The following is a 20,379-nucleotide window of genomic DNA, read 5'->3' as shown; positions in this document are numbered from 1 at the left end:
TGGCGTGTCCAGTGGTTAAGCGCCGGGCCGGGGATCATGGCTATAATGCGACATTGCGTGCATGTCGGCGCGTACTTGGCCCACTCGGGTCCAGGCAACTGCAGTCGATGAACAACTTACAGAACCTTGTGCGAATAAAGTTGCTGGATTGGTCGGCTCGTCCCCAAGCTGTTGGTGGTGGGGGAGGGACCCCTTCGCGCGGTGTGAGCACCGCAGCCGCTCGAAGTGTCCTGGAAGATGTGTGTTTTTCCTGACGGATGCTTCTTGAGACCTCGCTGGAGGTGGTCGATCACTGAAGACCGGATTCCTGGCGTCTACTGTCATCTACACACCGACACCCAGGTTCTCTCCAACGGAGCATGAGCCCGACGACCTTCCTTGGCAGCAAATTTCTACTGCTTGAATTGCTATATACGCGACTCTGTCGGCTGGCTTCGATGGCACACATTGATGGATACGTTCCTCTAGTCGTGATGTTTGCCTCACGCAGATCCCTGGAAAGCAACTCACTCCAAAAGCAACAAATCGTTACATCCACACAGCCACCGACCCTCCGACAATATCAAGGAAACTCCCACCCACCAGTATAACTACTAAAGAATCCATCCGCATCATATTTGGCCTTAACCTCCTTCAACTTCTCGTATCCGCCATACGTAACAAGCGGGTTCTGATCCAGCTTCGCATCATTAATAAAAAGCGGCAACCCTTCGCCAGCTGGGACGGCATTGACCAGCTCCTTGAAGCTCTCCTGGACCTCCTGGTAAGCATCGTCCCAGAGTAACTCCGACGCGGTGAGCAGGTAGTTCACCCAGTACCACGGCCCATCAGGCATCTGCATTGCGTTGCCGCCGAGGTACGCGTTCGAGGCGTCTGTCAGCGACTTCGGGATGGGCTGGATGTCCAGGGAGGTGATGAGGTATTTGCCCTTATTCTCCTCGCTCCAGTCGCGCCAGTTCTCGTAGAGGGTTGCCAATGTATCGATACCCTCGTCTGTGCCGGGTTGAACAGTGACACGGAACGTGTTCCGTCCCCTGCTTAGCTCCGCGCTGCCGGGAAAAGGCATGTTCACGACGCCGTTGTAGTCCAGATGGCCCAAGGTATTCATGAGGTGCGGGATATCCGTGAAGTTCTTGAATGCATCGCCCGCGTCGGGCCCATCGTACACGAGGAACAGGGTGATCGCCTCGTCGAGGTTCAGCTCCAGATCCGGTGTGGGGAGCTTCATATACGTTCCGATGATAGCGGCCTTCGGGTCCTCGTTGTACTGGATAAAGTTGCCGATTGCGTCCAGCACTTTCTGGTTCTGCTGGAAGAGATACACCACCACACCGGCGTAGAATGTCCCCGCGGGCCGCGATTGCACGGTATACTTGGTGACGACGCCGTATGCGTTCCCGCCGCCGCCGCGGAGGGCGAAGAAGAGGTCTGGATTTAGGTGCTCCGAGGCAGTCACGATCTCCCCGGTCGGTGTGACGACCTCAAGCTCGCGGAAGGAGTCGCATGCCATACCGTACTGGCTGGAGAGGTACGAAAGGCCACCAGAGAGAGCGAGACCAGTTCCGACACCAGCCAGCCGCGCACCGACGACGGTGCGGTTGTACGGCAGGAGGTATTCATAGATATCGCCGAAGGTGCCTCCGGGTCCGAAAGTCGCGAGCTCCGTTACCGGATCGTACTTCTTCTCATTTAGGGAGGACAGATCGATGAGGACACCCTTGTCGACGGACGAGAAGAAGTCATTGGGGTTGTGCCCGCCGGCCTTGATCGCGAAGCGGGAGTCTGAGGCGCGGATGGCCTTGATTGCGACGGAGACATCCTCGGCAGAGGTTGGGTAGACGATGCATGAGGGCTTGAATTTGCTCTGCTCCGTGTTGAAGTACGTGTTTACGGACTGGCGGTAGTCAGCGCAGAAGGGGTTTGTAACGACAATCTCATCGCCCAGCGATTGAGTCAGATCTCCGCAGGCGTAGGGCCCTGGTCCTGCGGGTTTGGTAAAGGCTGAGGCAGGAAGGGCCGAAAGAAGCAGGCTGACAAGGCCAATGGCCGAAGTACCGGGAGTATGCAACATCTCTGCAGCAACACGGTCGAGATCCCCGTGAGACGAGGTCACACAAGCCGCGTGGGAAGACGAAAAGGGGCCGGATAGACTCTTATATCGGCTGAGGATTGCTGAAATCCCCTGAGGCAGATATGAGCCGTCGGAACCAGATCCGATTCAACGTGTCCATTGTTGACCGTACACCGGGACCATGTTCGAGCGGTCGACGGCTCCATCGGATTCCTGTACGAATTTACGACGACAGGCCTTCATTCCGGCAATACGCAAATACGCACCTCGGCAGGGTGGGCAGCCTGAGAATCTGAGAATCTGAGAACGTTGTGAGATCCACAGACTGACTCGTCGAAAAGTTGAGATCGCCGCGCTGGCGTATAGAGTCGAATCTGGTTGGCTGAGATTGTTGGGTTCTCCAGCGTCAGCACAACCGCAAGGGTTTGAAGCTCGGCATCCGCAGCTGTCCCGGGGTGAGGTGATTGCACTCTGGTCTGGGAGTTGTCGGAAGGTGTTTTGCTTTGGCTCTGCTCGTAGAGAAATATTCGTGAATGGAGTTGTTGGTGGGTGGTTCACGCCTCCTGCATATCCGTCGACCCCGGCCCTCATCGGCTCTTCACATGCATCCCTGGGGGGAAGCGCTGACTTGAATCGTCGAGTCCGTCGAAGACAACAATGAACACGATGAGTTTAAGCTGACATGGCTGATACATCGGGCACAATAGATTCTCGTGTTTTCGTCTTCCCATCAAGTGTCAACAGATACGAACAGAGGGTTAACCGTGACATGACATGGCCATACTCTTGAAAGATACAGCAGCAGGAGTATGTTGCACTGCAAACGATAGCTTTGGGAAATGACTGCCGGCATTTATTAAACACTTTTAAGAATGAATAAACTTCTGCATTGAATGGCGGCCTGATACATCCGACTCCAACGCTATAAAGTCCTGACTCTCACAGTCGAAATCATCCCACCGCGCGCGTGTCCGCGCCCGCTTGGGATAAACCGGATCGTCAGGAGAGCATTTTCGATACCTGAGTCTTTCAAATCGACGCTGCGCCGACGGCCCACTGGACGCGGGGTTATCGTCGCTAAAGACATTCGTAAACGTGGACCTGGTTGTCCTGCGCAGGCATGCGATCGGGCGGAGGCGCGGAATAGACGCTGTGACGATGATGACGGCGCCTTCTGTTCTGCGGGACTATTAGAGGAGAGAAACAGGATTGAAGGCTGGACAGGATTCGGTTCTTACAGGAACCAGATTGTGCACATGGCTGATGCATCTGTTGGTGCATGTCAGTTTCTGCCTTATATCTCAGCCAGGATTGAGCGCACAACTGAATGATGTCGTCGTCATCAGTCGAAGGTGGGTGGTTCTCGAAATAGCAGCCACCATCGCCCTTTCCATGTCAGCGATTAGAGCCCGGGCATCGTGAGGCACGACTTACAAGGAGCTGAGGGATAGGATCAGACATAGCGCAATCTTAGTTTGGAGACGCAGTTTGAGATGTATGATCACCAGCAGGGCAATGACGATCAGAAACAGGTCTGTAAAGGCATTGAAGGCTGCTAATATTAGTTTGACGTGTGGTCATATAGTCCGGGAGACAAGCGCGTACCCCCCTGGAAATACCCATATCGCTGAATTACCATCGCCGGCCGGCACGCATCTCTAAGTACGAAGGGATCCCATAACGCCTCGACCGGCTTGCACTTGGTAAATTCCAGGATGATAGGGATAACGTTGATAATCACTTGAAGGGCAATCACACCCCACAGGACCTTGCGGCGGACGTTATGGACGGTCAACACGGTCGTCTGGAGGAAGAGGATGAAGGATATTCGGCCGAGCATAGGACCCAGCACGCCGAAGGGCATCGAGATCATCGCATATTTGAGCATATTGACGACATTGCGCGGGTCGCGCATTAGATCCGCTAGATCGTCTCCTAGACCCCAGTGTGTCGACGCGGTGCTGAGGCCAGAGGCAACGGCCTGCATTATCTACAAACGACAGGTTAGCGACGAGCGAATTGCAGCAGCTTGACACTCACATACGCCCCAACCATGATGGCATCGTCGACACACGGCCGTCGAAAGACCAGCAGCTGCGAGTACCCTCGCAGGAGGATAACCACCGTACAAATCCCGAATTCGGTCCATATCAGACAGTATAGTGTCGACTGGGCGACGACCGAAGACTCCCCAAATGTGTCAATGTCCATGTTTCCTGCTGGAACAGTGTGCTATCTGACTCTCAAGGGGGATCCTTCGCGGACAATGAGCTGCACCAAGGAGGTAGAGTGCCCATCAAGGAATTTGAACGATGATGTGGAGACTGACCAAGGAATAGGAGATAAGTTGGAACGGCGCAGGAGAAGAGGACATCTGTGATCCAGGAATTTATACGACTTTGCTCGAAAATTCGCCAACCCAGGACTATGGAAGCATTCGGGTTGCCAAACTCTCCGGCTTTGCCTGCAGACTACCGAAACACGAGGTGGATTGTGTAACGGAAGCCCAACTGGCTGCGCGGGGATGGGTATCCAGTACCAGTATCGGTCAACGTGGTTCAGGGAGCTGGTAGACGTTTATCCAATCGGTGAACCACCGTTGCCGACCTCCATCGGCGAAGAGTTCCGAAGAGGTTCAGATTTGCAAAGTTTCAATTCTCTCCCCCGGACGAGAGGTGGAGAAGTGGCCGGGAGTGAAGGCGAATGGGTGTTCTAGAACAGTCGTTGATGTCATTTCTGGGGGGTATCCAATATACTTCTTCAACAGCCATTTCCCCACACGGGCGCTCTGTTCGATCGGCAGTGTGAATTCGTATCGAGCGAATACAAAGCCGGCGATCCGAAGGAGAGGAGATGGACCTGAACTGGACTTGATTATGTCTCAATACCAAAGATAGTAATCTACGCTGTGGGCTTGAATCCAGAGCAGGGATCGGACAACATGCGTCGTTCGGTGGTCTCAGTTTCATTCAGCTAATCACAGCCTAAGGTGGTAGCGCGGTGGCCGGCGTATTCATCCATCCTGGGAGTGTCTCCAATCCCTAACCGACTCATTCCGATAAGGCATCCGTGGAACACACCACGCGACACCGCGAGCCGGTCGGGTTGCTCTGCTAGCCGCAAGAATCATGTGCAAAGAGAATTGAGACCTAACCGGCAAAGAATTTGGCTTTCCCGATGACTTGGTACTACGCCGTGTGGGGGCCCTGGGTAGGTTTCCGGAGCAAGTCGTGGCGGACTACCAACAGGTATGAACCCTTCGTGCCGTGGTTGGGGAAATCTGAGATCTGCGCCCTCAGCTTCTCCCTGGTTGACCCAGAGACATTCTATCCTCTGGTGTGGTCAAGATCCGTGACGACCATCAGCGGCCATTCAATCCACCCCCTCCGATCCTCTCCAAGGATGAACTCAGCTATCGATACAAAATGCTGGGGGAGTCGACATGCCCACCATCTGTCAGAACAGGCTCTGTCGAGTATGATTGCGTAGTGTGCGAGTACGGCCATCGCATACGCGTTCCCCTCTTCCATCAGGCCGATAAAGTCGGGCGACAATCGAATATACCACGTGAATACACTGGGGTAATCATCCAGACGTCCTGCAGAGAGCTCCCTATGAATTTCTGTCAGGTCATGACGTCTTGTGCCCACTTCGTTCTCCTCGTCATTCTTCGGAGGTGGCAAGACGATCAATTGGGTGACCATCGCAAACGTATCTCGAAGACAAGTGAGAGAGGCAGATAGGGCGTACGAATGTGCTAATGTTACTGTGGGATCGTCTTCCCACAGCCGACTCAATGCCATAAGGCGCTTGTCTTCCACGCGGATCCATTCCAGCAAATCCCCGTTTAGTGCTGGTGGGATGTATCGTCGGATGGCGGGAGATAATGGACCAGATGAAATCCACTGTTGGCATCTCCAGAAAATTCCAAAGATGTTCTGAATACAGTGAGCGACTCGTGCTGCTGCAGCCGATAGACTGTGTGCCTCTTCTGGTTTATATGGCTGGTCTTTCGCCCTTTGAAGCAGGACGCCAGCCTCCTCGCTCGAGTTTGCAAATGAAATCAGCACCACGAACATGGCAAAACCAAATAGAGCAGATGAGTTCTCCGCTGTTATGTTTTTGATCGACTCCAAATATCCTGGGAGGGCCTGATTAACGTGGTACGCGCTTTCCGTCAGGAGCTTCTCCGATGTTTCCTGCTGTGACATGCTGGCCAGGTGGATGTAGGCGACGCTCAGAAGGCCATGGCCCAAGAAAGGGAAGGAAGCCGATAGTTTGGGAATATCTTCGCGGAATAATTTCTTAAGAGACGGTGATCCTGGCTTTGTGAAGGCCGCGGCCGTACAGACCCGGAAATGGTAGTAGAGCTCAGAGTCTTGCGTATTGCGGCGACAGAAACGGGGGAGACCCCCCGGGTCAGATAGCTGGGCAGGTAATCCAAGTGCTATCGCCCGCGGGAAGTTGGCGCTGGCAACCGTGGAGAGTTCTTGACATTTTGAAGCAGGTTGAAGGCCCTTGAAAGAGCACTCGACAGACCGCTGGAAGCAGTTGCTGCACACTGGCTTTTTCTCATCACACTGCCCAACGTTAATTCTCTCTTTGGAGTGAAAACGGTCCCGTTGCTATACCTTGATCCTCCGCTTCTTGCACGGGGCGCAGCCCCATCTCGATTTATGGTGGAATTTGCGTCTCTTTGCCGCGGGCACCGGGACGCTTGCCATACCTAGAATCGTGAAGGAGAGCATTCATAAATTATCATCGGGGTGATCGAGCGGCCTTTTCTCGCGGCTCCACCTCAAGTCTCCAAAGAGAAGGGGGGGGGGGGTAGCAAGCGCGAGTCAGGAAGCTTGAGCGCCTTGGAGGGAGGGGCCCTTTTCAAGGCGGGTATGACACCGCCAAGCTTAATGAAATTGAGTCTGAAAGGCGTTGTTTCAGTTCTCATCTCGAGGCGATCCGAGGCACTTGGTTCTGGACATGTGTCTTGAAGAGCTGGGCGGGGAGCGTGAATATCTCTCCCGCACGATTGATTGCGACACTGCCGGCGATGGCGAATGAGAACATTCTGTCAATAGCTCCTGGGGCTCGAGGCTCGTACGAGTCCTGCTTGTCCGAGTTGGGGGTCCCTGTAACTTGCTCGCTCTGGGGGAGATTCAGAGCTCCGGTGGGGGGGCTTCGGGATATAGCTATTCCGGATCCGACGGATGCAGACTAACCAAATACAGCTAGAATAACGGCGAACCCTCGGCGCCGAGGCAGTCGTGCCTGAGGCCAAGACTGCCAATGCCGACAAGCTTCATCTTCAGGGCGACAGAGGGACAGACGTTGCTTGGACGATGAGTTGCTTGAGGTCGAAGTATGTCGCCAGAATCGGCAGGGGGCAAGTTTCTGATGACGGGGGCATTGGAATAGGGTTGTACTTGAGATCCTGGAGGAGGTTATCGAGTCTCGACCTGATATTCTGGACGGAATCTCCCAGAATGAGCAATTCGCTGGACCGGCGCCGAAGCACGACTCGACAAAGAGGTCAATGAGTCTATCTGCCTCGTAGATGTTCGACTCCCACGCGAGGCTGTAGTAGTCCTCCGCGTCGACGACCCCGTTGATGATCATCCCGCCGACAATTGTCGGGGAAGAGATGCGCGAATGTTGCGCCAAGTACAGTCCCAAGGCTAACCCCCGTAGTACGAGAGCTTTGCCAGTGAGTATTGCTCATGAGGTCTGCGAACAGCGGCCATGAATGAAACCGCGCAATAAATTTTGGGGCTAACATGGGCTAGAATTATACCTCAATAGCCAGGCACCAGCCATGGGAGTCGGAATTCGCGAAAACGACCGGCCTTCCTGTTTGGAGGATTGGCTTGTCCTGAATACCAAATAACGGACAGGGTATCTACCTGGAAATAGGTACCCTACACGGTGACACAGATACCTCCGAAGCTCAGCCCCTTTTGACAAAATATTCTTGATAATCAGAAAGGCATCATCGTGGGTGTCAAGGTACACCTGTTCTCGGAGATGTGCAGTTGGCGTACGCCTTTCCTCTGTACTTTCATTAAGAGGTCTTGGGTTACCGACCTGTCCGGCCTGTAATAGCTTCACCACTGCGTCATGCCCTCCCTGTGCGGCAAAGGAGAGCAGCGTGTGACCATGGCGATTCTCCCACTCCAGACTAACCCGCCCAGTCTCTAGCAAGAGCTTTACCACCGCTTCATGACTCTGTCGCACAGCAATAGATAGTGGTGTCTGACAATAGATATCCTTTGAGCCGACATAACATGCCCGGTCTCAAGCAAGAGTTTTACCACGGCCTCATGACCTTTCCTCGCAGCCCACAGCAGCGGCGTTCTGAATGCTGATACGAGCTGTTGCTTCATTCCCCTGTTTGGCAGCCCACAGCGGAGCGGAACTTCCCGAGTTCAACGCGTTATGCCAATAGAGAAATGGATTGAGAGAATAGATGTCGGCAGGTTCGAGCCAACGAGCTAATACATATCTTCGTTCTGCCGTTGAGGGCGGTTCATAAAGGAGGAAAAGCAAGCACTGACTAGTTGGCTAATAAATTATGAATTGTGAGCTAATCTATGACTGCACAGGGGATTGTATAATTTAATTATAGAACAAGAAAGTCTGCCGCCTGGTTAATCAAAGATGACTTTATAATACCCATCCTCTTCAGCCAACCTCTTCCGCTTGCGCTGCTTGAGCCATTCCTTGGTATCATGAAGCCAACAAAATCCGTCGAAGGTCAAAAAGACAAACCTAATCCAAGTAAATGCATGCACCATACTCATTAATCATCTTGCCCACGAGCACGAAACCACCCAGCGCCAAAACACCACCCTTAATAAAGAACTCCAAAATCGGCCTAATATCAACTATACTTGGGAAGGTATTTAATTCATCATAAGCATCCTGAAACCCATACAAGAAAGATGAGAACCACACTCCCCCTAATGTTCCGAACACAAGCCAAGCCATCATAACCACGCGCTGAAGAGTAGAGCTACTCCCCGCTTGAAATCGGGAGACAACACCGGCGATGGTTAGGGGAACAAGGGAGAGCAAAAACCCCAAAATTGCGTTGAGAGACATTCTGTAAATAGGGTGTGACGCAATGTTTATCGTGTCAAGGTCGAGATCCGCGATCGCGCCGCTAAATTTTCCGCCGTCCGCTTCAGCCTCCTCCATTATTGCTGTGCGCACCATGTATAGGAGAGGATACTCGGCGGTCAAGCAGGTGGCGACGAGGTTGAGGACTGACATGTACGCGTAGGGCGCGACTGTGAGGCCAAACGCAGCATAGCCATATCGTTCATGGCTCGAGGCAGCGGCGCCTAAGTACTCCCCCAGTCTACAAGGCTGCTATGTGCCAGGTCAACAATCACAGCCACCGCCACCTGTTGGGGAGCAAATGATTGATTGAATCAAAAAGACCTCTGGCAGCGGAAAGGCAGAGAGCTGAATGTGAGAGAACCGACTTTTTACTTGACCTAATAGACGGGTGGAGGGAACTTTCATCGAGTGGCATTTCTGGATCTGTATTGAACGCGCAGAATAAAGAGATTGACGACATCACGCTTAGAGGCTACTTCGACAAAGCTCTAGAAATTCTGCAAGTGACAGGAGTGATTCCGCTGCTAAATGATGAAGTGCGAATTTCGCACCGGTCTCCATGCTTGGAAACGCTGCGTCATGGTTGTGGTGGATTGGCCAGGGAAGCAAGGAACTCGACCGAAGTTCATTTTTTGCGGGGTTGGTGGAAAGACCACCTTCTCGTCTATCTCCTCGCTAATGACAATAAGAGTAAGCCCGATGTGCGTTTGTGGGAAGTAATAGCATAATATACAGAGACAGCAGCTGGAGCCCTTCTTTACCTTGAACATTCTGCACTCTTACACGAGTCCAGGTACTCCCAGGCAAACGCGGACGCGAAACCCGGGTTTTATTTACGGCGTCTGGCTCCATCCTTGTTTGTGTCTTGGTTTGAACTCCTTTGAATTGAATCTAAGCCGTGCCACTTCCGTTGCCACGCGATAGGGCTTGGACAGGATATACCCTACCAGGGCGGGAATGGTCGCCCACGACGCAGCTGACGTAGCCCCCTCAAAAGGTAAAGAACCAAGCCACGCTTGTGTAAATCCGGACCAACCGTACTTCCTTCGAGATCGGTTCCATGGTCGCCCAGGAACCAGCCAACCATCTGTGGCCAGGAACATCTTGTCGGCGCTCGCCACGCAAGCTGGATCGTCAGCATCTACAAGCTTTTTCGGTGGCATCTGGGATAGGAAAGGAAGTTTTCGCTCATCAGCGAATCGGAATACGCATTGTACATCAGGCTGCTGTGGAGAGTGGCTACGTAGACCGTCAATGGGCTGACTGCCACAGTATAACTATAACTCTGGAACCCCCCGCTGTAGTCTCTTTCAATTCCAATCTCGAGTTCAAAGACATTCGCTTCCACAGCAAGGAAGATGAGAATCAGTTTCAAGTGGACTGCAATTGCAGTCGTAGCGGTGATCCAGTCCTGCGCTGCTCAGACCTACACAGAGTGTAATCCGCTTGAGGGTAAGTCCATACTCCCCTCCACTTCGCTACTAACGAAGTCAGAAACATGCGACCCCAATGACGGTCTTGCTACGTACAGATTCAGTACCAACTTTACCACCGGCGACTCGGCCTTCGATGGCTGGACCACAACGTCGGGCACGGTAACGAGCACCGATCTCGGTGCCCTGTTCACCATCAACGAACAGGGCGACGCTCCGACCATCGAAACCAAATTCTACATCTTCTTCGGCTACATCGAGGCTAGATTTCGCGCTGCCAGTGGCACTGGTATCGTCAGTACTGCTATCCTCGAGTCTGATGATCTCGATGAGATCGACTGGGTACTCTTCTCTCCCTTCCTGCAATCAAACGGCCACTGACAGACAACAGGAACAAGTGAGTACCTTCGACAACCAAATCCAAACCAACTACTTCGGTAAAGGAAACACAACCTCCTACGACCGCGCCATCACCGTCTCCGTCTCCTCCCCGGAAGAAACCTTCCACACATACAGCATAAGCTGGACGGAATCCGCAACGCAATGGTTTGTGGACGGGACGCTCGTCCGCACACTCAACTACGCCGACGCCGTCGGCGGCAAAAATTACCCGCAGACACCCATGCGCGTGCGCATTGGGATCTGGGCCGGCGGCGACCCGAGTAATTCCCCCGGGACGATTGAGTGGGCTGGTGGGGAGACGGACTACACCCAGGGGCCGTTCTCAATGTATCTTGAGTCTGTGAGGATCGTGAACTATAACCCGGCTGAGGAGTATACCTATACAGATCGGACAGGGTCGTATACGAGTATCAGTGCGTCAAACGCGACTTCGGAGGACGAGACGGAGGGCGAGGGTCAGAGCTCGAGTATCCCAGTTATCCCGACGACCACGCGAGTTGCGCCTAGCTCCAGCGTGACCGTGAGTGTTACTGTTACCCCCAGCGTGTGTCCAACTTCTAGTGCGGTACCCACTCCTAGTTATACTCCTGTTTACGGGTTGGGTGTTTCGGTGCGTGGTTCAGCGGCAGGGATGTCTTCAATTCTTGGGATTGTTGCGATAGTGATTGCTGGGAAGGTCCTGTTCTAATGCGCCAGTCACGGAAATGCGGCACAGTCCTTGCGTTCGTATGGGTTGGTGGAATGTCTGCATGGCATGTGGGATCGCAGATGTTTTATTAGCGATTTAGGGTCAGAATAGAATGAATGCTCCCCTGAGACCCTCGACAATAATGTCGATATCTGATGCTCACTTGGTGTGGTAACCCTAGCAACATACGACTAGTCACTCCTTCTATATAAGGCAGCGTCGACTCCCAAACAATGCAGTCGTGCTTGCTGTTCAGATGTAGGTCACGCTGAATACATCATCCCTTTTACGTTCAATTCGTACCACGCATCTGGACACTGCAATGGCACACCACCACGACGTCTCCCTAGCCAGATTCACCCTCGCAGTCCAAGACCCCGACACCCCTGGACCCAGATACCACACCGGCATCTTCGTGAAAACCGCAGAAGACGGGGGTGGTGTGTTCCACCAGGTTACAGGCGATATTACCTCTGTTGATGGGATGCAGTATACACCAACACATGAACCTGCGCCAGAAATCTCTGAGTCCTTCCATTCAGTCGAGAAAATAGGCGTTACGCCAGTCGAAAAGTACCCACACGAGTGGGAGAGGGTGCTTCGAGGCGTGCCGCCGCCACCTCAGCAGAAGGCTTTCAATGTGAAGACGATGAGGACGGAGCCGTTTAAGACGAGGGATCCGTTGATGTTTTACGGGCCTGGTGAGATGAGGAAGTCGTTGGTCAAGTGTACCGAGTGGACGCTGGAACGGGCAATTCCTGCATTGAGGAGGGAGGGACTTCTCATAGATGGATAAGAAGTGCTGGCAGCCAGCGAGGAACTGCTGGGTGTTCGGCATCGACATACTCATGATACGGCATCTTCTAGGAGAGGGGTGTAAGAGGGGTAGCTATCAGCTGGCAAAATGCCAACGTGTTTCAGTCGGTGGATTTGCAACCTTGTTGCACAGGAGATGTACCGGCAATCGCCGAAAGTGTATATCAGTGCAACAGTAAGATATATAACAAATGAACACTAAATAGGCCAAGTTCTGCTGGTAGAGAGTTGATCCGTCACCGACGATCGTGTCCAGATCGACAACTCCGAATTCGCTTTACCACCTGCCTTTGCCCCGTATACTTCTCGACATTGCATTCTCGCGTTCTATCTGAGTTGTAAAGTTACCTTTCCCGAGAAAAATCACCGCAGAGGTTTCATCATGAAATTATTGATAGTTTCTGGTGCATACTAGCGTAGCGGGCTGAGTAAGTTAGTAGAAGCTAGCTTGGATGGTAATAGTGATTGCCTTGGTGAAATACTTTCCTCTTTGTTGGCTCCAGCTCTTTGCACTGCTGTCGAGGCTGGCCAGGCTGCTGCTGTTGCATATCTCCTCGACTGAGGAGCTGTGGTGACTGAAGGATTAGTCCTGCTGGTGATGGAATCAAGGTCCTATTCTATCCTACAACCCTTCTTCAAGCATGGTTGGGACGTAAATAAGCTGATTGATTTCCTGCGCCCACCAGCTCTTGCGTAAGGCATGTTTTAGTTGTTTACATATGCAGCTTATTGATTAATGCAGATATACAGTCAAAGACCCGTCACTTACCAAATGGTTTCTTAATAATAGTGCGGATCTTAATGCAACGTGCGGTCGCGACTGCACTCCATTTTCATGGGCTGTGAGGGAAGCACCCTTTACCTGTGTCCAAATGCTCTTCGACCGAGGTGGATCATCTCAGTATGGGCAACTATCACACCATGCTGCAGAACGTGAATTACCTGACCGCTCTGATGTGATGAAGTATCTTCTCCAAAACGGATGCACGGCCTCTATCAGCAGAATCATGTACAGGAGAGAGATAGTAGAGAACATGTCTTAATGACCAAGTGTATCTATAGTACTTTTTAGATATGTATTTGCAACAGATCGCAGTTTCACAAATTGACAAGAAACTTCTCTATCACCGCACTTAGCAACTTCGCACCCTCGCCTCGCATCATAGTGAAATGATTCGCATCAGATATATGAGCAAAATCCATCTTATCCTGCGGGATCAATGTCTCCCAACCACAAGGTCCATAATCCGTCCTCGCCTCGGTAAGAAATCGCAAGCCCTCAGGATCGTCCGGTTTCCGGTCGAACTTGGGCGTACAGTTCTTATCAATTGCATCAGACGCCCAGATAATATGTGTCTTTGGCGCTGCTGATGGCGGAGTAAAGGCTGAAGCATGATAATCATGCAAGCTATTCACGCACGCTTCGAAATGAGGGATCAGCCACTTTGGCGGATCCTTCTTGACCCCGTTGACCTCGCCTAGGAGTCCAATCTTATCGCAGTACTCGAAGTATCTCCGTGGGAGATGGTCCAGTCCCCGTGGCACCGGGCAGTCAATGAGAACGAGGTCGGTGACCTCTTCCCCTTCCGATACCAGTCGTTGTGCGGCGTTGTAGGCGAATATGCCTCCGACGGACCAGCCTCCGAGAGAGTACGGTCCTTGCGGTTGGCGTCGGCGAATTTCCTCGACGTACAACGCTGACACCATCTCAATGCCGCAGGTGTACTGCTCTGGTATTTTCATGAAGGGGCAGTTCATACCGACTACAGCGACCGAGTTGTGCATGCGGGGGAGCGCGGCATAGGACGAGCAAGACCCCGAGCCGTCCGGTAATAAGAAGAGGGTTTTAGCCGTCGTTGCAAGAGCAGGGTTCCCCTGCAGGAGAAGAGAAGTTGCAGCGAGTCTAGGCGAGTTGCTCACACTGGTGTCAGTGCTTTCAGAGAGTCCATCGTAAGAGCTTGAGCCGGTGGACTGTGATTCACGACTGACTCCGTCATACTCGACTGGGATGTCTGAGATCATGGAATTGAGAATGGCATCACGTCCTCCAATGGTCTTTACCTCCGGGGTGTCCTTCTTCCAGAAACTCTGGAGATCCTTGACAGTGGGATAGTCTAAGAAGATGTCTGCCTCATAGTGCAGACCAAGTTCCTCGCGGAATCTGCTTGCGCAGATCAGAGACAATAACGAATCAACTCCCATGTCGTCGAATGCTGCATCGGAATGCAGTTCTTCAATCGGGATTCCGCTCTCCTCGGATATAATCTTCAAAGCGGCTGTCCAGGTATCCGGACTCTCATCCCCGGTGGCTACAGGAATTGAACCTTGGCCATTATGCTTGACGGCTGCTTGATTTGGCCCGGCATTGTTATTGTCATCTCGCATATGGACAATGTAATCCATGAGTCTTCGTGGTACGCCTTGGGCCTTGATGCCCTTGAAGACTGCAACAACGTCGTCTTTTTCGAAAATGGTCATGTCACCACTATACATGCCGTCATCATGCGGCCCGGACATCTTCGCGTGCGATCGATAGGTCTTGTCCATTGAGAGCGGCTTGTAAAAATGGAGAGACCTCCACCCGTGATTTACGAATACCTCTTTGGTCAGATCAGCCTGGTCGTTCGCATTCATGACGAACATTGCGGGCTGGCCAAAGTTGTCAATGAGATACGGGTTGACTTGATATATCCCTTGCATACTCGGGTTGTTGAACTTGACGGTTGCCGCGATCTCGCGATTCGCACTGTCAAGCACGACGGCGGAAACCCCCTTGTATGGAGGATCATATGAAGCGAGGGATGCTACGACCTGGTACCCAGTGTTTCCGGTGAGCTTTTGCACCCGCTCATCAGACCCAAGTCGCTTGTTGAGGTCTGCCATTTGTTTCAAGATTGGTTTGGCTTGGTGCCGTGCTTCCTCGTGGGCTTTCGCCTTATCTGGGAAAGCCATGCTTGCCTCTGCGTGTTTCACCAGCGGTTGGCCTGCCGGAGTCACACTCCAGAACTCGACTTGCGCTCTCTTGGTGCTGACTTCAAGCTCAACGCGGCAGCGGAGCAGCTGCGGGCCCTTGCCTTTGTTCTTCGTAGCCAACGGACGCTGCACATCCATACCCTGGAGGTCCACCAGTGACTGCGCAAACTCGGGGTATTTACCTCGCAGTTGTTCACCAAGAACGAGAGCCATTTCAGCATAGACAGACGGTGTCACAAGTGGGACATTGTTCACTCGATGGCCCCGAACGAACGGATCGACATCATCTCGCAGGATATCCGCCTCGCCAACAAGCAGCATTTTAGTCCCGTCATTCTTCTCTTCGATCAACCGGTGCACGCATGTGGTAGGGAAGTTCTTGTTCTGGAGGAACTGCGCGTCACCTTTGTACAGGGTCCAGTCATTCATATACTGCATCCAGTACTCCTTCAAGTCCCAGCAGTAAGCGGGAAGGCGAAGGACTGAGAGGTTATGCCTGAAGTCTCGATGGTATTCACTCCATCGGATGTTGACCCCCGCTTCATAGAGGGTCGTCATGCTTGATGACAAGGTAAGCCACGGGTCTTTGTTTCGTTGAAGGGTTGCAACGGTCGTTGTTTTAGCATCCAGGTTGGCTTTCAAAAGATTCGAAACAACAGGATGAGCACCGATCTCGACCCAGAGTGCGTTATTTATGAGCCCACTCGCGCTCGCAGCGTCCATGGCGGCAACAAGGTTAACGGTCTCCCGACAATGGCGAGCAAGGTATTCTGGACCAAGTGAATCGTTTGTTGTGAGTACTTCCCCGAGCAGCGGCGAGAGGACGGGCACTTTCGGATCATGGAACTTGATAACTTGTGCAGTCCGATGAAACTCCCCAAGAATAGGCTGCATCTGTGAGGAATGGAACGCAAAAGGAACCTGAAGCTTTGTCGTCTTGAATTTGGCCGAGGAAAGTGCCTGGATGATTGCATCGATTTCTTCATTCGTTCCACCCAAGACAGTTTCCATCGGTGCATTCTGGCAAGAGACTTCATACTCAAAGCCCTCGCACAGCGGACGAATGTCAGCATAATCAGCCTTGATCGCAAGCATGGCGTGTGTGTTTGGCGGAACCTGCTGCTGGAGTAGTTGTGCCCGCTTTCCGACGACAAAGATAGTGTCTGCCTCGGACAACACCCCAGAGACATTCAAGGCAGCGTATTCACCTAGACTATGTCCAACGACAGCGCAAGGCGTCATGCCCCAAGACATCCAAAGTCTCGCCAATGCCATCTGGATGCACACCGTTCCAACTTGGACTACAAGTGGGTCAAAATCTGCGATATCTCTACCACTCTCCTCAATCAGTGGCAGAAATGATGGATATCCCTGTCCCTCTGCCATTGCGTTGAACCGCTGAATATCGGCCCTAAACGCACTGAATTCGAGAAATTCCCGGCCCATTCCCGGATATTGCGAGCCCTGGCCCGTGAAAGCAAACGCAATCGGCTGGACGGGCCTTGTCCGTGTTTGAATCGAAGGAGCCGTCAATTTAGTCTCCAACTTTGTTGAGATCTCTTCTATCTCTGATCCACTAACAAGAACCCGGAAAGGATGGTGTGAGCGGCGGGCCGTTGTTGTGTATGACAGACTTGCCAGGGATGGCTTCGTGTCAGCAATATACGCTAAGAGGGATTTGATATTGCCGACAAGTGCTGTACTGGACTTAGCAGAGACTGCAACAACATGCACAGAGCGCGGATCGACTGTTGCGTCCCTCTGAACAATAGGCGGATCCTCGATCAGCACGGAACTGTTGCCCCCAGCAGCCGAGAAGTTGTTAACCATGACCCGACGAACTCCATTGTCAGGGCGGGGCCATGGATGAGGCATGTTGGCGATATGCACATTGCGCTCTTTTAGGTCCTTTGGAAACCCGGAGTTGATCTGAAAACATTGAATGAATGTTAGGGTTCGGCGATCATTAAACCTGACCTGCGAAATCGACAACTGACCTTAGTCTTGATTCCGCAATGAGGAGGAATCTCGCTTCGTTCCATCATCATCAACGCCTTAATCAAGGCAATGGGTCCCGAGGCAGACTCCCCATGGCCAACATTCGCTTTTGCAGAGCCCAAGAATAATCGCTGCGCATCCGTGCGAGGCGCAGCAGTGCCAGGGGCAAACACAGACAAGACCGACTCCATCTCCCGGGCGTCGCCTGAACGGAGAACTGATTAGACCTTTGTGAAAGACAAAAAGTGGGCGAGGCTCTTACCTGCTTGGGTCCCCGTGCCGTGCATCTCAATATACCCAACGCTAAACGGGTCCACAGCAGCAGAGGTAAGCACCTTCTCAAAAATAGCCTTCTGGGCCCCAGCATGAGGGCGCGTAATACTTTCTGCCTCTGCCGAATGGTTTGTGTATGCGCCCAGGATAATGCCAGCGATGGGATCATTATCAGCTTCTGCGTCTTCAAGCCGCTTAACGACGAGACTGCATACGCCCTCCCCTCTGCAGTAGCCGTCCGCCCCATCGTCGAAGGTCTTGCAGTTACCGGTTCTAGAGAGGAAGTGGCCGCGATCTAAGCCGGCTGTGATATCTGGGATCATCGTCAGTATAGGACCGAAGTTGAAGGGCAGTAGGGGTATGAGCGCACCTGGGTTGGTTAGGACATTGGTTCCACCACATATAGCAGTGTCAATGTCCCCCTGCCACAGCGCATTACACGCGAGATGGAGTGCAGCTAACCCAGAGGAACACGCAGTGTCAATGCTGTAACTTGGCCCACTGAATTTGAAGAAGAAGTTCTGTCGCCCCGGGATAAATGCCCGGCACGATCCGGGGATGTAACTGCGCGAGTCCCGAGTCAGTCACAACTACCACAACAACAAACTACAGGGTCATCGGGAAGCCATACTAAGTGTCCACATCTTGGGAGCTGTTGATTTCACCCCAGTCATTACTCGTACTGCCAATGAAGACCCCTACGCGGTCCGACTGCGTCGAAGGAGTGGTATCCGGAACAAGTCCCGCACTCTCCATGGCCTCGTAAGTGGTCATCAACGCAAGCCGTTGAGCAGGATCAACCTGGGGCGCTTCTCTCGGACTGAGGTTGAAGAACTTCGCATCAAACAGGCCAGGATCCTTCAGCCAGCAACCGTAAGGGGTTCCACTGGTGTTTTTCCTTTTCAACGTCGGGTCGACATGGGTCTTCACATCCCACCGATTGCTCGGAGTTATGCTAACAACATCGCGTCCTTCGTGGATGATCTTCCAGAATTCCTCGTTATCCTTTGCATCTGGATAACGTCCGGAATATCCGATGATGGCCAGCTTTGAGTGCGCCAAATGGCCGCTTTCTGACAGCACTTCATGGCTAACCGTCTCTGCGGAGAGGCATGGTTCGACGGTGACATCTAGGCCACTTTTCTTGAGAGCGGCGCAGAAGCTCGCACTGGCTGAGGTGGCGATCGGTCGAATAATACATGCTGGTCCGGAATTGACCTCTTCATCGCCAGCGAGGCTGGTGAGAATTCTATCCAAACGAAGCGGCTGCACCAGGATTTCTTCAATGGAGGCTTTGAGCAGATATCCATACGTCGATTCCCCACTGGGCTTTTGTCGGACACTCGAAATGACGGGGATATGCTGCTGGTATGATGTAAACTCAGTCTCAGCTGTGCGCTTGACGATGTCACCGAGATCCCTCTGTCCGTACAGGTGGCTCGCATGGTAAGGGCCGTAGACTGGGATCCCGAGCGAGCTTGACTTTGGCAGATAATCTGCTGCGAGCAACTCTTTTAACGTACTGGGAGGCCCGCTGATCGTCACACTGGTTGTGGCGTACGTGCTGATGTAGGCTTGCGAGGCAGCCGGAAGACCCTACATTGATTAACATGTAAACTCAATGACAACAGAATCAGACTGTACCCTATCCTCGTTGAATTTTGTTAACAGAGGGAGAGTGGCATCGCCTTGGAGGCCCGCGAGTAACACGGACCAAGGGGATGGACTTTCATTGCAGGGCTCGACGTGATCTCGCACATCAGAGACACAGATCCCCGTGCGGAAAGCAACTAACACGGTATGTGCAGCAAGAGGAATCAACTCTGTCAAGGTCTGGCAGCAACTGACGGCCGCTGCGGCGAGTAGTCCAGTGCAAAGTCCCACCAAGCGAGTGTCTTTTGACGGGTATGGCTGATTCGTAGCAGAGTAATGGCTGACTTGGTTAGTTTCTGAAATTGTGACAGCAGCAACATGATAGTTTGTAGACAGACTGACTTAATGAAACACGCAAGCTGGTATGCACAGACCAATGCATTCTCCACTGCTGGGTGAGGCCTGGTAGTCGACTTCTGCGTCTTGCTAAGGAGCTCTGCGAAGTGAGTGAAGCGAACAAAACCGTCACGCTGCAGGGAGGGCAGAGATCCAATCTCGGCGCGCAAACCAGCTGCGACTCTTTCAAAGAACGAGGTCAGGAGAGGGTTATCCTTGATCCGTGCAAGAGAACGAAGCCCAGCCACGGAATCACAGGTCAAGTCTCCGAAGAGAATGATCTGTACTTTTCCCGCCATCGTGAGGTGGTGTGGGTATACTGGACAAGGGAGGGAATGGGGGGATGATGTAGCGTTGAAGATCACAGATCCCTAAGGCTGACGGCGAGTTTTCTACACTACTTATCCGCTAAGCGCGTCGAAAGGCCTTGGATGGCTGGCCTTGCTGTGATCTGACATGCATTCAACGTGCAAGATACTCCGTATGACGCGAATCGGATACCTCGGGGCTCGGTGCTCGGTCTAGGTACCTTATCTCGAGAACTGACAGTTTGCTGGAGTGAAGGAGGCCTTTTCAGGTGGATTATAGCTGGTATTTGAAATGATAAATCAGCTCACACG

General features: G+C 52.6%; 7 protein-coding genes across 7 annotated transcripts; 2 read left to right on the top strand and 5 right to left on the bottom strand.

Moving 5' to 3' along the window:
• Positions 1-300: 300 nt before the first annotated feature.
• BJX67DRAFT_296302 (FAD-binding oxidoreductase) lies at positions 301-2,703 on the bottom strand. Its single transcript, XM_071026883.1, has one exon. The coding sequence runs from the start codon at positions 2,069-2,071 to the stop codon at positions 563-565; it is 1,509 nt and encodes a 502-aa protein (XP_070881516.1). The 5' UTR covers positions 2,072-2,703; the 3' UTR covers positions 301-562.
• On the bottom strand, positions 2,505-4,471 carry BJX67DRAFT_296070 (uncharacterized protein). Its single transcript, XM_071026882.1, has 6 exons — positions 4,116-4,471; positions 3,677-4,061; positions 3,506-3,623; positions 3,393-3,457; positions 3,310-3,340; positions 2,505-3,250 (listed from the first exon to the last, which is right to left on the bottom strand). The coding sequence occupies exons 1-6, from the start codon at positions 4,218-4,220 to the stop codon at positions 2,938-2,940; spliced, it is 1,017 nt and encodes a 338-aa protein (XP_070881515.1). The 5' UTR covers positions 4,221-4,471; the 3' UTR covers positions 2,505-2,937.
• Positions 4,472-5,397: 926 nt separating this feature from the next.
• BJX67DRAFT_385558 (Zn(II)2Cys6 transcription factor domain-containing protein) lies at positions 5,398-6,795 on the bottom strand (the record flags this gene model as incomplete). Its single annotated transcript, XM_071033888.1, has 2 exons — positions 5,398-6,651; positions 6,703-6,795. The coding sequence occupies 2 exons, from the start codon at positions 6,793-6,795 to the stop codon at positions 5,398-5,400; spliced, it is 1,347 nt and encodes a 448-aa protein (XP_070881514.1).
• Positions 6,796-8,833: 2,038 nt separating this feature from the next.
• BJX67DRAFT_385557 (uncharacterized protein) lies at positions 8,834-9,337 on the bottom strand (the record flags this gene model as incomplete). Its single annotated transcript, XM_071033887.1, has 1 exon — positions 8,834-9,337. The coding sequence occupies one exon, from the start codon at positions 9,335-9,337 to the stop codon at positions 8,834-8,836; it is 504 nt and encodes a 167-aa protein (XP_070881513.1).
• A 1,208-nt stretch (positions 9,338-10,545) lies between these two features.
• Positions 10,546-11,776, top strand: BJX67DRAFT_391199 (glycoside hydrolase family 16 protein; the record flags this gene model as incomplete). The annotated part of the gene is made up of 3 exons (XM_071034739.1): positions 10,546-10,639; positions 10,682-10,962; positions 11,012-11,776. The coding sequence occupies 3 exons, from the start codon at positions 10,546-10,548 to the stop codon at positions 11,708-11,710; spliced, it is 1,074 nt and encodes a 357-aa protein (XP_070881512.1). The 3' UTR covers positions 11,711-11,776.
• Positions 11,777-11,960: 184 nt separating this feature from the next.
• BJX67DRAFT_366190 (uncharacterized protein) lies at positions 11,961-12,735 on the top strand. The gene has a single exon (XM_071030373.1). It carries the CDS (start codon positions 12,033-12,035, stop codon positions 12,504-12,506), a length of 474 nt encoding a protein of 157 aa, XP_070881511.1. The 5' UTR covers positions 11,961-12,032; the 3' UTR covers positions 12,507-12,735.
• An 889-nt stretch (positions 12,736-13,624) lies between these two features.
• On the bottom strand, positions 13,625-20,058 carry BJX67DRAFT_385554 (type I polyketide synthase; the record flags this gene model as incomplete). The annotated part of the gene is made up of 7 exons (XM_071033886.1): positions 13,625-17,428; positions 17,497-17,702; positions 17,760-18,083; positions 18,141-18,334; positions 18,402-19,366; positions 19,415-19,703; positions 19,766-20,058. 7 exons carry the CDS (start codon positions 20,056-20,058, stop codon positions 13,625-13,627), a joined length of 6,075 nt encoding a protein of 2,024 aa, XP_070881510.1.
• Positions 20,059-20,379: the final 321 nt, after the last annotated feature.

Source organism: Aspergillus lucknowensis, assembly GCF_044049455.1.
Source record: "Aspergillus lucknowensis strain CBS 449.75 chromosome Unknown BJX67scaffold_66, whole genome shotgun sequence".
In the NCBI taxonomy this organism is placed as follows: Eukaryota; Fungi; Ascomycota; class Eurotiomycetes; order Eurotiales; family Aspergillaceae; genus Aspergillus; species Aspergillus lucknowensis.
Note: the sequence above shows the minus strand (reverse complement) of the source record. Positions and strands in the feature narration are given on the sequence as shown.

What these genes read in the sequence shown, in the direction of transcription:
- BJX67DRAFT_296302 (XM_071026883.1), bottom strand. Translation starts at nt 2,071, where the DNA reads ATGTTGCATACTCCCGGTACTTCGGCCATTGGCCTTGTCAGCCTGCTT.
- BJX67DRAFT_296070 (XM_071026882.1), bottom strand. Translation starts at nt 4,220, where the DNA reads ATGGACCGAATTCGGGATTTGTACGGTGGTTATCCTCCTGCGAGGGTA. An exon ending in ATCCTATCCCTCAGCTCCTT is followed by an intron (nt 3,458 to 3,505) that starts GTAAGTCGTGCC and finishes TGACATGGAAAG; the next exon opens with GGCGATGGTGGCTGCTATTT. An exon ending in GACGACGACATCATTCAGTT is followed by an intron (nt 3,341 to 3,392) that starts GTGCGCTCAATC and finishes ATGCACCAACAG; the next exon opens with ATGCATCAGCCATGTGCACA.
- BJX67DRAFT_366190 (XM_071030373.1), top strand. Translation starts at nt 12,033, where the DNA reads ATGGCACACCACCACGACGTCTCCCTAGCCAGATTCACCCTCGCAGTC.